The 16668-nt window shown below is 33.6% G+C and overlaps 1 protein-coding gene across 1 annotated transcript in view; it reads left to right on the top strand.

Moving 5' to 3' along the window:
- Nucleotides 1–16143, top strand: part of ADAD1 (adenosine deaminase domain containing 1) — a 50327-nt gene extending 34184 nt beyond the window's left edge. The window contains exons 10-12 of the mRNA XM_001503028.7: nucleotides 779–1016; nucleotides 4879–5011; nucleotides 14704–16143. Coding sequence (XP_001503078.1) covers nucleotides 779–1016; nucleotides 4879–5011; nucleotides 14704–14817 — 485 coding nt within the window. The 3' untranslated portion in view covers nucleotides 14818–16143. The remainder of the gene's footprint in view (nucleotides 1–778; nucleotides 1017–4878; nucleotides 5012–14703) is intronic.
- Nucleotides 16144–16668: the final 525 nt, after the last annotated feature.

Here is a 16668-nt window from a genome sequence, read left to right as displayed (position 1 = left end):
CTAATGATGTGTAGAAACAAAACTTTGTTAAATGTGTCTTATGGTATATAAAGATTCTTTTATTGTGAGAACCTCTGACTCTCCTAAGGAGGGAAGAGAACTGATTTTGAATTATTAATTTTTAAATAGGAATGACTGTTCTCTAACTTCTTTTTAAAGTTTGATGCAGCCCATTATTTTATGATAATGACATTGCATCTTTTTGAGCTCCCTTCTTCAACAGTTATTTTAACTGAGAACTCAAAGCTTTTGGTATTGGCCACAGTTTTAACCAGAAATGGTCATTCTTTGAATTACTTTGTGTTGTGAAACTGGAACATTGTGGTACTAGAACAGTTGTAATTTGTGGCCCTCAGATGTAGGAAAATAACTTACTTTCACCAACTATTTCTCAGCCACATTTATCTGCTGTGTTATGTTCTGGTTTTTTGCTGTAGTCTGAGAAATGAAGATAGAATGAGCCAATTTACTCTGGCAGAAGCCTCTAAAACCTACCAGTTTCTTTCTCGGTCAACTCTGGCTCTTTGCTTTTATTCACTGGAATGTCAATTCATTATTTTCCGTAGAAGATTCTTTTTTGAATTGAAATTCTGATTGTCATTACCTTGTCTTGCTTCTGGCAAAGAATATAGAAGTAGCTGCTAAGAGAGTAAAAGTAGGAAGGGGAAGGTTGCAAGATAAAGGATGAAGAAATGGGCTTTCGACTATTTCCAATCATTTTTTTCTTTTGATATAGTCTTGATATTGAACTTCTGAGTGTTGTGTTTTTGCTTTCTAGGTGATGGGAATTGCAGTGATACTAGAGGCTTAGAAATCGCTATCAAGCAACGTGTTGATGATGCACTCACTTCAAAACTTCCAATGTTTTACTTGGTCAACAGGCCTCATATTAGTTTAGTACCTTCTGCATATTCACTTCAGACAAACTTGGAGTATAAATCCCTAAGTCTAAATTGGGCACAAGGGGACATTTCTTTGGAGATTGTGGATGGCCTAAGTGGGAAGATCACTAAAAGGTTAGCATTACTAATTTCTTTAAAAATCACATACTACTTAAGGAAAAGAATACATTTTAATAGAATTTTTTTATTCTAACTTTTTTTGGATACAGTTTTTTGAATTCTGAACAACAGTAATAATAGTTACCACTAATTGAGTGCAATTGTGCTGTAGGAATTGTACTAATTTAAAAAATTTTTTTCCTGACAAGGAAACAGGCCTGAAGAAGGTACGTAACTTACTGAAATTACATAGTAAATGGTGGAGCCAGTGTTCAAAATCAGTCTCGAGAACATATGTTTCTCCAAGTGTCATTTCATGACCATTAGCATTGGAGTCTCCCAGGTATTATTTATGAACACTTAAGTGTGAGAACTACTGTACTATGTTACAGTGCCTTCTTATAGTAACCCTGTAGGTTAGGTGGTATTGTTCTTTACAGATAAAGAAACTGAGTTTCACACTGAGGTTAAATATCTTGCTTAAAGTCACCAAAGTAGTAAGTGACACAATTAGGATTCTCTTCTGGACATTTCATTTCCAAAGCCCTTGGTCTTAACCATAATACACTATGCCTTTTACACATTTCTTTGTAATATCCCTGCTATTGATTATCAGGTAAAACTGAAACTCTTCTTTTTGTGTGAACCTACGTTTATAATGAAGTAATGAATGATGATGAAAGTTTAAATGCTTAAATTTGCTTTCTTTGTGAAGATGGATTTAAATTAAGACTACATACAAAAGTTTCTTGGTATGAGCTTGGCAAGCATGCTATTGATTATTTCAGCTAAGATGAATCATACTATTTATGCTTTGAATCAGCATAAAGAAGTATATCACTCTTAATAGACTAACTCACACATATAAACAAAACATATTCTGTGAAAGAATAAAAAACTGTTTACTGAAAACATAATAGCAAAACAGAGATGAAATTAATAAATATAAAATGAGCTTAACTCATTTCTTATGGCTAGATGCTTTCCAGATGATTACAAACAAAACGATTGTGATATAAATATTAGACAAGGTGTAATTCAGCCCCAAAACATCACGTAAGGCATAGGACACTTTAGCAATATAAAGTGTAATTCACAAGACAGAACAGTTATGAATATCTGTGCAACGAACAACATAGTATCAACATTCATAAAGGAGAAATGGAAGATAAGAGGAAAACTAGGAATTGACTGCTAGTTGAAACAGTAATGCACCTCTTTCATTTCATGGTAGGTCAAGTAGACAAAACAATAAGCAAGAATATAGCAGTTTTAAATAATAGTAAGGTGGATTTGATTATTTAAAACTCTGCACCATAAAAATATAAAATAAACCTACTTTTCAAGAACTTACAGAATGTTGACAAAAACTGTCCATCTGTTCGGCCACAAAGAAAATCTCAAATTTTATAACATAGAAACAATGTGTGCAGTATTTTCTGAGTGTGGTGCAATAAAACTGTAACAAAATCAGAATACTAGAAACTTCTTTTACTAGGGAAAAAAGTTCTCTAACTTTTGACTCACAGGGGAAATACAAAATGAAATTGCATAATATTTAGAAAACAAAGATATTGAAAGCATTACATGTCAGAACTTGTAAGAAATACAGCTAAAACAAAGCTGAATGGAAAAATCAATTTTTAAAATGCTTATATCAACAAATAATGGAAATAAATTAGGCAGAATGAAGAAATTAATAAAACTAGAAATGTAAATTAAAGAGCTAAAAAAAGTTAAAAGTAACCATAAAAAGCTAATTCTGTGAAAAAATATCACTAGCTAATCTCATATAATAAATGATAAGGGAGTCATTACTCAGAAACAGAAAAAATTAAAAGAATCATAAGAAACTTCTTTGCTCAGCCATGCAAATATTGTTTGAAAACCTGGATTAAATCATAAATTTCTAGAAAAAAAATTTCTAAAACTGGTATAGAAGAGGGAAAAATCTAAACAGATTACTTTCATGAGAAAATTATCAAGAAAGTGCCCTCTTTCTCAAAGTACCATTCTGAGGTGGTTCAGAGGAATTTTATAAACCTTTAAATAGCAGAAACTTCCAATGCTATCTAAAAAGATGGAAAACATCCAAATGCTTTTATGAAGCAAGTGTATCATTGATACTTAAACTTGATAGAAGATTGTTGCCCCTCCCCAAAAGTTACAGACCAAGCTCACTTTTATATCCAAGCAAAATTGCTCAATAAAATATTAGGGAGCAGAATCTACCAGCACTTTAAAATAATAGGAATGTGAGGATAGTAACATAGAAATAATACCAGATTAGAAACTCTCAATAATGTAATTTGTCATATCAGTTGGTATAGGGAAAACACCATATATTCATCTCTGTAAATTCTAAGAAGGCACATAGTACCTCTCTACAGCTATTCTAATAAGGATACTCAGTAGAAAAGGAATATTTAGATATTTTTGTTAAGGATAAAATGTATCTTTATTACTTTAAAAGTATTATCATGATTGATGATGAAATCTAGAGGCCTTTCCACTAACATCCAAAACGAGACATGATTGTTTACTGTTATTTGACACTTTACTTAATGCATTTAGATGAAAGAAATGAGAGAGATAAAATATTGGAAAGGAGGAGGTAAAATTACCACTCTCTGCATATGGTATCGTTTTATACCAGAAAAACCCAAAAGAATCATCTGAAAAACTACCACAACAAAAGGTATCATGGTGGAAAATTAATATATAGAGATCAGTAGGCTTCATACACAGGAATGTGTGTTAACTATTGCTGCATATAAACTACCTCAACACTTAGTGGCTTAATGAGGCTGCCCCAGAAGCAAAGCAGTTAAGTTCGCACACACTGCTGCGCTGGCCCACAGTTCCCCAGTTCGGATCCTGGCTCGAACCTACACACCGCTTATCAAGCTATGCTGTGGCAGCCATCCCACATATAAAGTAGAGGAAAATGGGCACGGATGTTAGCTCAGGGCACGTCTTCCTCAGCAAAAAGAGGAGGATTGGCAGCGGCTGTTAGCTCAGAGCTAATCTTCCTCAAAAAAGAAAAAAAAAATACAAAAAATTTAGTGGCTCAAAACAACCCTTTATTACTGCTCACAAGTCCTTGGGTCAACTGCGCTGGATTTGGTTGGGCTCCCCCCGTGTCGGGATTCAGCCGAAGGTCACCTTGGCTGATCTTAGAGAGACAGCTGGGCTCTGGTCCACGTGTTCTCCCGTCATCTAGTAGACTAGTCCCAGCTAGCTCACATGGCAAAGGTGAGATAAGAGAATGAGAACGCAAAGCTTCTTGAGCCTGAGGCTCAGAACTAGCACATTGTTCTGTTAGCCAAAACAAGTCACAAAGCCGGTCCAAATTCAAGGAGAGGAAACATCAACTGCAGTTATTGATGGGGAGAATATGAAAAGTCACGTTGTAAAGAGGATGGAGACAGAATTGAAGGATTTTGGCAATCTTTGTAATTGCCAAACTAATAAAAAGGTATAATGAAGGGAAAGAGGTACAGTAGCAAAAAAGTTCTTCATCTGTGGACCCACTTTTATTAAAAACATAGAAGTAGTATATATCTATGTATGCGTACATACACACATGCATATATGAAGGGTGGTGAGGTATGTATATTTTACTTTTTCTAGTGAGTTAAAATTTGCATACAGTTGAATACATTGTACAATTTCTTGAGTTATGATATATGTATATACCTCTGTAACTACCACTTCAGTCAAAATGTTGGGCATTTTCATCATCCCAGAAAATATTTCTGTGCCCTCTTCCAGTCAGTCCCTGGTAGAACTATTGTTTGTTGATTTTAATCCTTGCAACTTCCAGCATAAATCATTGAATAATGATTAGTGAATGTTTCATTCTTTTCTGGTTTAGTTCCCCATTTAAAAGTGGTATGTCAATGGCAAGTCGGCTTTGTAAGGCTGCAATGTTAAATCGATTTAATCTGCTTGCCAAAGAAGCTAAAAAAGAAGATTTGCTTGAAGCTAGTACATATCATGCAGCTAAGGTAAGTCCTTAAAGGAATAGAGTTGATCATAAAATTTAAGACAACGATAATGTGGTACTTCTGATGATGATACATACCAAAAGTTGAATAGTTCCTGAATATAAGATAGTGCCATGTAGTGGTAAAATTAATTTTTAAATGAATATGCCAGAAATTGGTTATATAAATAAATGTCAACACTTAAAGTAGCTACCTCAGTATGTTGTGTGCTTAGTTTGACAGTATTGCTCAAAACCTGCTGTCGCACCCAGAAGAACAAGATGGTAATAAAATTTTTTCTGTATATGATATTAACTATGCTACCTATAGAAGTCAAGCATTCTGTAATAATACTTTAAGCTATCCATATGAATTAACTGTGAAACAGCTTGAATTTCAGCATGTGATTTGAGCCTAAGTAGGTGATATAGATAGCCTTTTTCTCTCTTTAAAAATATTTATTCTTTTTTAGTATTACTAACATAATGCATGCTTAAGTAGAGAATTTGGCAATTTTTTTAAAATAAGAGGAAGAATATTATTGGTTATTCCACCTGCTATTCAAATATAACCCTTATTAGTCTTTTAATGTAAGCATTTTATTTCACTTTCTTGTCATGTATGAGTGTATATTTTTGTGCATATATATTTTAAAATATTAAGATCATAATGGATACGTTTTTAACCTGCTTTTTTCATACGACAAAATGTGACATGAACCATTTTATCAAGTTATTAAATATTAAATGCAAATGGTTTCTGATAACATAATTTCAGTTTCAGTAATGATAGAGTATTGTGTGAAAGTCTCTTAATTTCACACATATCTTAATACTCAAACTGTGTAATCCCAACCTGTAAAGCAACTGTATTAACTACAGGTTTGTGTGTATGTAAACACATTTTTGAGTATAAAAGCTTATCTAGACAGTTTCTGGTTTTGGCAGCTCTTTGAGGTTGCAAATCATCTCTATAAAAACAAGTATAACACTGGACAAAATTGTCAAAAAAACCACCTTTTCTCAATTCTGGAAATTTACTAAAGGCAGAAAACACATTGAAAAGTGTATATTTTTGAAAAACTGCTAGAACTTCAGGTAAGAACAATAGGAGTTTGTGGATCTTTGCCCGAGGGAGTTCCTATTCTCTCTCCTTCGTTGCTGCTAGTTTGAATGGCAAGAACTGTAGTTTTACCGGAGTGAGCATGCCACCAAACACAGATTTGCTGCCAGAGGGGGCTGGACTTGATTTGGGGCAAAGGATGAAAAATTTGCATCTTTGTCAACTAAAAGTGGCAAACCTGGGGAACAAATGGGGAAAATCTGTGACTTTGCTGGCCCAACATTGCAGTCCTGCTTGGGGCAAGTGGTGGATCAACTCGTAACTTAACAGGTAAAGTTTGGAAATGAAAGGGCTGAGACAAATTCTTTGCATATCCCTGACAGAAACTACACTCATGTACAAGGAAGACCCAAGAGAATCTAGTAAAGAGTGAAGGTGTGAAAGTGAACTATCTGCACCATTAAGCACACTCCCCTGCGCGCGCGCACACACACACACACATTGATCAGAAGCTGGGAGCCCTACAGCATCAAGGTGTTAGAGCACAGTGTCTGTGGAAATAATTTGTTTATCAATAAGCAGTGCAGATACAGGGTACCCATAGGAAGCCAGGCTAAAACATAAAAAGAAGAGTGAAAAACTGGGAAGAGAAAACAGCAGCCGCACACCATGGGGAAAACAGATCTCATAATGTAAGCACGCTAAGTTTTTAAAAACTACAACCTTAGAAAAATAAAACAGAGTCCAGAGTTGCTGCAATATATTATCGAAAAAGTCTTAAGTTTCAACCAGAGGTTATAGGATATGTAAAAAGCAGGAAAGTGTAACCTATACTCAGGAAAAATAACAATCAGTAGAAACTGGTTTTTAATGGATCCAAATGTTGAATATAGCAAAGACTTAAAAGCAGCTAATTATAAATATGTTCAAAGAATTAAAGAAAAATATAAAAATGTATTATTAAATATGCGTTCTCAGTAGAGAAATAGAAACTACAAAGAAAAGAACCAATTGAATACTTTGGGTTGAAACAATATATAATAACCGAAATGAAAAATTCTCTAGATGCACTTAACAGCACATTTGAGATAACAAAAAAATCAGTGACCTTTGAAGATATTATCAATAGAAATTATTATGTTAAAGTACAGAATGAAAACAGTTTGAAGAAAAATGAACAGAGCCTCAGAGATTTGTGGAACAATATTAAGTGAACCAACATATGTGTACTAGGAATCCTAGAGGGAAAGGAGAGAGAAAAAGGGTCAGGGAAAATATTTGAAGAAATAATGACTGAAAAATCCCCAAGTTTGGTGAAAAACATTAACAGATCCAGGAAACTCAGCAAACCCCAAGGAAAAAAAAAAAATAAAGAAGTATCCACACCTGGATACATCGTAGTCAACCTGCTTAAGACCAAGATAAAGAGGAAATCCTGAAAGAAGCAAGAGGAAAAAGTTATCAACCGTAGAACACTACATTTAAAGGCTGAATTCTCACTAGCAATAATGGAGGCCAACCCCAAATAGCCGAAGCAATCTTGAAAAAAACAGCAAAGCTGGAGAATTCACACTTATTGATTTAAAGGCTTACTACAGAGCCATAGTAATCAAGATAGTGTAATACTGGCTTAAAGATAAACATAGATCAATGAAGTATAATTGATAGTCCAGAAATAAACCCTGGCATTTATGATCAATTGATTTTTAACGAGTGCAAAGATCATTCAGTGGGAAAAAAATGGTCTTTTCAACACATAGTCCTGGGACAACTGGGTGACTACATGGAAAAGAATAAACTTGGACCTCTACCTCATACGATATACAAAAATTAACTCCAAATTGATTATAGACCTGTGTAAGAGCTAAAATTATAAAACTCTCAGGAGAAAATATTTGTACAGCTGTATACTGCGTAACAAAGCTTTGGACAATGATGGACCATATATACAATGGTGGTCCCAAAGATTAGTACTCTATAGCCTAGGTGTGTAGTAGACTATACCATCTAAGTTTGTTCAGATAATGCTCTGTGATATTCACACAACAACTAAATCACCTAACAATGCATTTCCCAGAATGTATCCCTCTTGTTAAGTGATGTGTAACTATACTATTAAGTTAGAGAAAGGTTTCTTAAGTCTGATACCAAAAACACAATCCTTAAGAGACAAAAATATTTTAGACTTCATTAAAATGAAAACTTTTGCATTTCAAAAATCATGAACAAGGGGCTGGCCCCGTGGCTAAGTGGTTAAGTTCCTGCACTCTGCTTCGGTGGCCCAGGGTTTCACCGGTTTGGATCCTGGGCGCAGACATGGCACCACTCATCAGGCCATGCTGAGGTGGCATCCCACATGCCACAGCTAGAAGGATGTGCAACTAAAAATCTACAGCTATGTACCGGGGGCTTTGGGGATAAAAAGGAAAAAATAAAATCTTTAAGAAAAAAAAAGCAAGAAAATCTTTGCAAGTCATATATCTAATAAGGGACTGGTATCCAGAATGTACGAAGACCTCTTGCAACAAAATAATAAAAAGACAGATGACCCAGTTTTTAAAATGAGCAAAGGATTTGAGTAGACATTTCAACAAAGATGATATGCAGATGGCCAATAAGCATATAAAAATATATTCAACATCATTAGTCATTAGGAAAATGTAAATGAAAACCACAGTGATATACTATTTTACACACACTAAGATATAGCTATAATAAAAAAGAATGATATTGACAAATGTTGTCAAGGATGTAAAGAAAATGGAACCATCATACATTGCTGGTGGGAATGTAAAATGGTGCAGCTGCGTTGGAAAACAATTTTAACAGTTCTTCAAAAAGTTACATATAATGAGTTATTCTGTGACCTAGGAATTCCACTCCTGGGTATATGCATAAGAGAATTGAAAACATGTACCTACACTAAAACTTGTACGTAAATGTTCATAGCAGCAGTATTCATAATATACAAAAGGTGGAAACAATCCAAATGTTCATGATCTGATGAATGGATAAACAAATTATCCATACAGTGGACTGCCATTCATCCATAAAAGGGAATGACGCTCTGATACATTCTGCAACATGATCAGCATTGAAAACGTGTTAAGTGAAAGAAGCCAGACACAAAAGTCCACATATTGTATGATTCCATTTATGTGAAATGTCCAGAATAGGCACATTCGTAGAGACAGAAAGTAGATTAGTGGTTTCCAGGGTCTGGGTCTAGGAGAGAATGAAGTGACTGCTGATGGGTACAGGATTCCTTTTTGGGGTGATGAAAAAGTTCTTAAATTAGTGGTGATGGTTGTGTAACTTTGCAAATATACTAAAAGTCATTGAATTGTACACTTTGAAAGGGTATTTTTAAGAAAAAATTTTTAAATATTGGCACCTGAGCTGACATTTTCTGCCACTCTCTAAAGCCCCCTGGTATACAGTTGTACATTCTAGTTGTGAGTGCCTCTGGTTGTGCTATGTGGGATGCTGCCTCATCATGGCCTGATGAGTAGTGCCATTGTCCACACCCAGGATCTGAACTGGGGAAAACCCTGGGCTGCCAAGACAGAGCATGCGAACTTAACCACTCGGCCACAGTGCTGGCCCATAAAAGGGTGAATTTTATATGTGAATTATAGCTCAACAAAGCTGTTAAAAAGGAAACAATGGAGACCAAAATGCAGTGAAATCACGTGTTCAAAGTACTGAAAGAAAAAACCTGGAAATCAAGAATTCTATAGCCAGCAAAATAATCCTTCAAAAATAAAAAGTTCCCAAGTAGGCAGTAAAATTTGTTAGAACTTCCATAAAAGGAATTTCAGAGGAAGTCCCTGAGGCTTGGAAGAAATTATACCATATGATAACCAGTCTACAAGGAAGGAATAAAGAATCCCGAAAGTGATAATTATGTGGGTAAATATAAAAGACATCTGTATTTTTTCTATTTTTTTAGAAGCTGTTTTAAACAATTTTAACACTTTATTATTGATTTTGTAACATGGATACAATATAAATGGCAATAATATAACAAAGGATAGGGAAAGAAATGTATCAGGATTGAAACAAAGTTTCTGTATTTTACCAGAGTTAAGTCAATATGAATCTGAAGTAGAATATGAAAAGATAAAGAGCCATATTATAATTCCTAAAGTAACTGTGAAGAAAATAACTGGAAAATTATGGATGAAGTTTCACCAGAGAAATTAAAATGGTGTACTAAAAATGCAGTTTTTAAAAGGCAATAAAGAAGAAGCAGAAAAGTAAAAGACATGGGACTTCGAAAATAGTGAAATGGCAGACATAAATCCACTCTAGCAATAATTATATTTAATTTGAGTAGACCAAATGCTCCAGAGAAAGGCAGAGATTGGGTAAAGAAGAAAGATCCAACTATTTGCTGTCAGCAAGAGACACTTTAAATTCACATACACAAATAGACTGAAAATAAAAGGATGAAAAAAAGACATAACCTGCAATCAGTAGCAATAAGAGAGCTGGAGTGTTTATATTAATATCTAACAAATGTACATTAAGATGAAATATCAGAGCAACATTTTATACTGGTAAAAAGGTTAATACATCAGGAACGTGTAACAATTACATATGTTTGGGTGTAACAACAGAGCCCCAAAATATGGAAGCAAAAACTGACAGAATTGAAAAGTGAAAAGGACAATTCTGTAATTATAGTTGGGTGTTTTAATACTCCTCCCTCAGTAATTGATAGTACAACTAGACAGAAAACTAGTAAGAATATAGAAGGCTTAACTAACTCTACCAACCAACCAAACCAAATGGACCTCTAGAGAACCCACTGCACAACAGCAGAATATATATTCTTTTCAAGTATATAAGGAGCATTCTCCAGTATGGACCATATAGGCTGTAAAGCAAGTCTTAGTAAGTTTAAAAAGATTAAAATCATACAAAGTATGTTCTAATGATTATGGAATTAGGAATCAACAATAGAATGAAATCTGGGAAATCATTATATAAATGATTAAGTTAATTTCCTCTGAATTAACTCGACCTCTGAATAACCCATGAGCCAAAGAAGAAATTATAAGGGAAATAAGAAATATCTTGAACTGAAATGAAAATACAACATATTAAAATTTATGGAATATAATTAAGAAGTGCCTAGAAATTTATAGCTTTAAATGCTTATATTAGTAAGAGAATCATAAAATCAGTTATTTGAACTTCCACCTCAAAAAGTTAGAAGAGTAAATTAAAACAAAAGTAGGTGGGAAGAAATATAGAATGGGGTAGAAATCAATGAAATAGTAGGGAAAAAAATCAACAAAATCAAAAGTTGGTATATTGGAAAAAAAACAAAATTGATAATCCTTTAGACTGAGAAAAAAATGAGAAATGAATGAAAGAAGGGTCATCACTGCAGACCCCAAAGAGCTAAAATAATTCTAAGGAAATATTATGAGCAACCTTTTGTCAACAGATTAGATGAAATGGACACATTCCTAGAAAGACATAAATTACATAAACTGACTAAATAGAAAATCCAAATTGAACTAAAGAAATTGAATTCTTAGTTAAAATTCTTTCCCTAAAGAGCGAGTGTATATATGGCTCCACTGGTGAATTCTATCAACGTACAAGCAAAAAATAATACAAATCATGTGAAAGCTCTTTCATAAAATAGAGGAGGAGAGAACACTTTTCATCTCATTTTGCAAGGCCAGTATAACCCTGATACAAGGATGAAACTGGACAAAAACATAGAAGAAGTGAAAACTACAGGGCCAGTCCTGGTGGCCTAGTGGTTAAGTTCAGCACGTTCCACTTTGGAGGCCCAGGTTCTCTTCCTGGGCATAGACCTACACTGCTCTGTTAGCAGCCATGCTGTGCTGGTGGCCCACATACTTAAAAATAGAGGAAGATTGGCATAGATGTTGGCTCAGGGCAGATCTTCCTCAGCAAAAAAAAAAAGAAAACTAAACTACAAACCAGTATCTCTCAGGAACATAAATGCAAAAATTCTTACAAGATATTGACAAAACCAAATCCAGCAGCATACAAAAAGATTATATACCCCTCACCAAAAGGTTTATTTCAGGAATGCAAGGTTAATTCAACATCAGAAAATTATTTGATGTAAACATATGAATAGGTTCCAGTTCAAAACCCACATATGTATCTTAAAAGATGTCCAGAATGCATTTGACAAAATCCAACACCTATTCACGATAAAAATGGTGAACAAAAAAGAAAGAAAAGTGAACTTCCTCAACCTGATAAAGGCATCAACTGTTGACATCACACTTAATGTCGAAAGACTGAATTCTCACCCCCTTCCCCACCAAGATTGGAGAAGAAAGCAATAACGTCTCCTCCCACCACTTCTATTCAACATTGTTCTGTAGCTCCTAGCCGGTGCAGCAAGGCAAGAAAAAGAAGGAAAGGCATTCAGACTGGAAAGAAAGAAGAAAAACTTTCTTATTTCTAAATGATGTAATCTTGTATCTAAAATATCCTGTGGAATCTACCAAAAACAATTATATCATGTGAATGTAGCACACGAGATAAGAACAATATGGAATAATAAATTGTGTATCTATATACTAGGACCGAACACTCCAAAAATAAAGTTAAGGAAACAGTTTCATTCACAGGAGCATAAAAAAATACTTAGGAATAAATTTAATAAAAGAAGTGTAAGACCTATACACTGAAAGTGATGAAACATTGCTGAAAGAAAGTGAAGAAAACTAGTTAAATGGAGAGATGTACCATTTCATGCTTTGGAAAACTCAGTATTGTTAGGATGTCACTTCTCTTGAAATTAATCAATGGATTCAATGCAAATTCTGTCAAAATCCCCCCAAGCTTTTGTGTAGAAATTGACAAGCTGATTCTAAAATCGATATGTAAATCCAAGGGACAGAGAAGAACCAAAATAATTTTTAAAAAAGAACAGAATTGGTAGACTTACTCTACATAGTTTCAAAACTTGTCATAAAGCTACAGTAATCAACACAGTGTTTTGATGTAACGAGTGACATAGGTCAATGGAATCAGAATAAGAGTCCAGAAATAAACCCACATACTTATAGTCAGTTGATTTTATACAAAGGTGCCAAAGTAATTTAATGGGAGAAAGATTAGTCTTTTCAGCAGATGGTGCTGGACTTAGTGCTTAACTTAGACTTATATCAGTTATACAAAAAAATTAACTCAAAATGGATCGTAGATCTGAAAGACCTAAAACTATAAAACTTCCAAAGAAAACGTGAGAAAATGTTTGTATTCTTAGGTTAGGGAAAATTTTCTTAGATATGACACCAAAAGCACAATCCATAAAAGAAAAAATTGATCGTTCAGACTCCAAAATTTAAACCTTGCCTTTCAAAAGTCATCATTAAGAAAATGAAAATACAAGCTACAGACCGGAAGGAAAAAACTTGCAAAGTTTTACGTCTGACAAAGGTCTTGGATCTAGAACATATAAAGAACTCTTACAACTTAATAAAAAGAGGGCAAACAACCCAGTTCTTTAAAGTATGGAAAAGAATATGTACAAAAGGCAAATACACGTATAAAAGATGCTCAGTCTCAGTCATTAGGGAAATGCAAAGTCAAACCACAATGAGATACCACTGCACACCCACTAAAATCCAAGACTTACCAGGCTAGATATTGTGGAGAAACTGGAAACCTTTTGCACTACTGACAGGAATGTAAAACGATACAACCGCTTTTGAAAACAGTTTGGCAGTTTCTTACCTTACCATGTGATTCAGTACTTCCTGGGTATCTATCCAGGAGAAACAAACTTATGTTCACACAAGACTTATACATAAATGTTTACAGGAGCATTATTAATAATAGCCAAGAACTGGAGAAAATTCAGATGTTCATCAACTTGTGAATGCATAAACAATGTGATATATCCATACATTGGAATACTAATCACCAATAAAAAGGAGCAGACTACTGATACATGAAACAACGTGAATGAATCTGAAAACATTATGCTAGCTGAAAAAAGCCTGACAGAATACATGGTATGTTAATCAATTTATGTGAAATTTTTCAAAAAAGCAAAACTCTGGAGACAGAAAGTAGATTAATGTGGTTGCCTGAGGCTGGGGCCAGGAATACAGATTGACTGCAAATGTACAGTCAAGTGGAACTTTTTGCGGACGATGGAATTGTTTTGTAACTGGACTGTGGCAATGGTTGCATACCTGTATAAATTTACTAAAAAACATAAAACTCTATACTTAAAGTGGGTGAATTTATGGTGTGTAAATTATGCCTCAGTAAAACTGTTTTTGTAAGTTCATCAGTATGTTCATTTATAAAAAATGAAATAAGCCAAAATATTAATGGTGGTTATCTATGGTTTGGGAATTACAGGTGATTTTTATTTCCTCCTTTATAGTTTCTCTATTTTTCAAGTTTTCTGTAAGGAGTTTGATTACTCTTTTAATTAAAAATGTTAAAAAAGAAGAAAAATTGTCTTTTAGGAATGTTGGGAAGGACAGTTTATTTTTGAGAAAAATAGGAATTCAAGAAGATTTTCATTAATTTTTAAAATGTGAAACTAAAGAAACAAGATTAGAACTACTTACTTTTCATAAGCCAAATTCTGTCTATATTCTGTAATTCCATTTTTTTCCTTTCTGCAGTGTATGTCTGGATCCTATCAAGAAGCTAAAACTTTGTTGAAATCTTACTTGCAGCAACATGGCTATGGCTCCTGGATTGTGAAATCTCCCTGTATAGAGCAATTTAGTATGTGAATTAGGCAATCCACTGTCTCATTAAAAAATCTTATTTTTTGGTGTGTTTTGACTAGTAAAAATGTTTTAAAAATATTGTTGGTTTTCAGCTTTCAAAATTAGTGTCTTAAAACAACAGTGTCCAGAGATTGCTGAAAATTTGTAAATATTTATGTCAATTTACATTGAAACATTAGGGTTTTTAAAATATTTTTTTGGAAAATAATTACCTTATTCATTATGTAGCAATTTTGTATTTATTTTTGCAGACATTATAAGGCCATTACCCTTTTTGTAGTTTAAAAGAGAATTCATTTTTTTTTTTTTAAGTTTTTGCTTTAAAGCTATCCATACAGTAAAGATAGTCAACATTGTGTCCTGGTATCTCACTTACGATTCTTTTTTAAATTAAAAATTAGAATCCAAGAGTACAAATAACAATTCTTACTCATTTGTTGATTAATTCAACAGACGTTTGAGTGCCTAATATTTGCCAGTCACCATGCTATGTGATAGGAAATAAACAGTAAGTAAAACATCATTTCTCATGTCAGAGAAGTTCATGAATGCTAACTGCACATATAAGTGCAGAAAAATGTTAACCATGTTAGGGAATAATTTGATAAATTATTCTGATAATAGAATATGATCATAAATACTTTAAATAAGATTGCCCGTTTCAAGTGTCCTATAAGATCTACCCAAATTTTATTTAATCCTTTATACTTTAGAATAGTACATATTTCTAATAATAGATCAATAAAAGACTACTTAGCTTTATTCTTATTTACACAGTGATTAGATGAAAAGAGAAAGTTTAGTTAGTTACTGTTTAGTTAGAATATATATCTTTAGGTAAAATTTTGACTTTGTCCCTCTTAGCTTGTACCTTTATTAAATTTATAAGTCTCACATCCCTCCATATGAACTATTATAATCTGTGATGAGATGGATGAAGGTTTTTTTGTTTTGTTTTGTTTTGTTTTTTGTCTATTCAAAAAGTATGGTAGATTTTAGTTGATGAACATTGAAGTCATTCTGGAAAGACTTACTTATGTGTCTTTCAGTAGAGGAGACTATACTTATTAATATTAGGGTTAACCTCGTGAAATTGCCATTTCTTTGGTAGGTTAAAAAGGGTCAAATATGAGCAATTTCATATGGATCAACATAAATATACTATTAGTAAGTTCCATTTACATCAGTAAGGTGATATTTATTGCTTAGTTCTCTAAAGTGGTATTTCCTTGGTAAATACTTTTAGTTTCTTTCCTTCCACAGCTAATTTCCAGCCTTTATTTGTATTATTTTACTTCCCTTTGATAGTAAATTGAGCTTTGAAAAAGATAAGATCTTTTGCTTTCTCTTGAAGACTCTTCACATTTGTGGGTATTTTGCTTTTGGCTGACACATAAAATAACGAAAAGCGCCAGGTGGTTAATATCTGTCTCCAGAAGTTTTGCCTAACTAGTACAAGGCCCTGTATTAGACACTGCCATGAGAATCTGTAAAAGACAATTTAATTTACTTCCTCAAGAAATTTACAGGTTTAAGGGTAAGATACAGCAAATATACCCAACTGTTTTACAGACGGAATCTAGTGAGTACCACTTATTTCTTCAACACATAGTTACTGAGTCTCTATATATCATGTCTGCTCAATTACATGTAGTGTTTTGGTTTAGAGAAAGGAAAGATTATATCTAGGGTGGAATATTAAGAGAGACTATATAAAGGAGATGGCATTTAGTAGAAGGCAGTCATTTAGTAGAAGGGGCAGGAGGTGGACATGAAACACAACATTGACCTTTATGACTGTGACTGTTATAAGTCATTTAATCTCTCTTAGCTCAGTTTTTTTCTTTGTAAGGA

Source organism: Equus caballus, chromosome 2, assembly GCF_041296265.1.
Source record: "Equus caballus isolate H_3958 breed thoroughbred chromosome 2, TB-T2T, whole genome shotgun sequence".
Classification (NCBI taxonomy): domain Eukaryota; kingdom Metazoa; phylum Chordata; class Mammalia; order Perissodactyla; family Equidae; genus Equus; species Equus caballus.
Note: the sequence above shows the minus strand (reverse complement) of the source record. Positions and strands in the feature narration are given on the sequence as shown.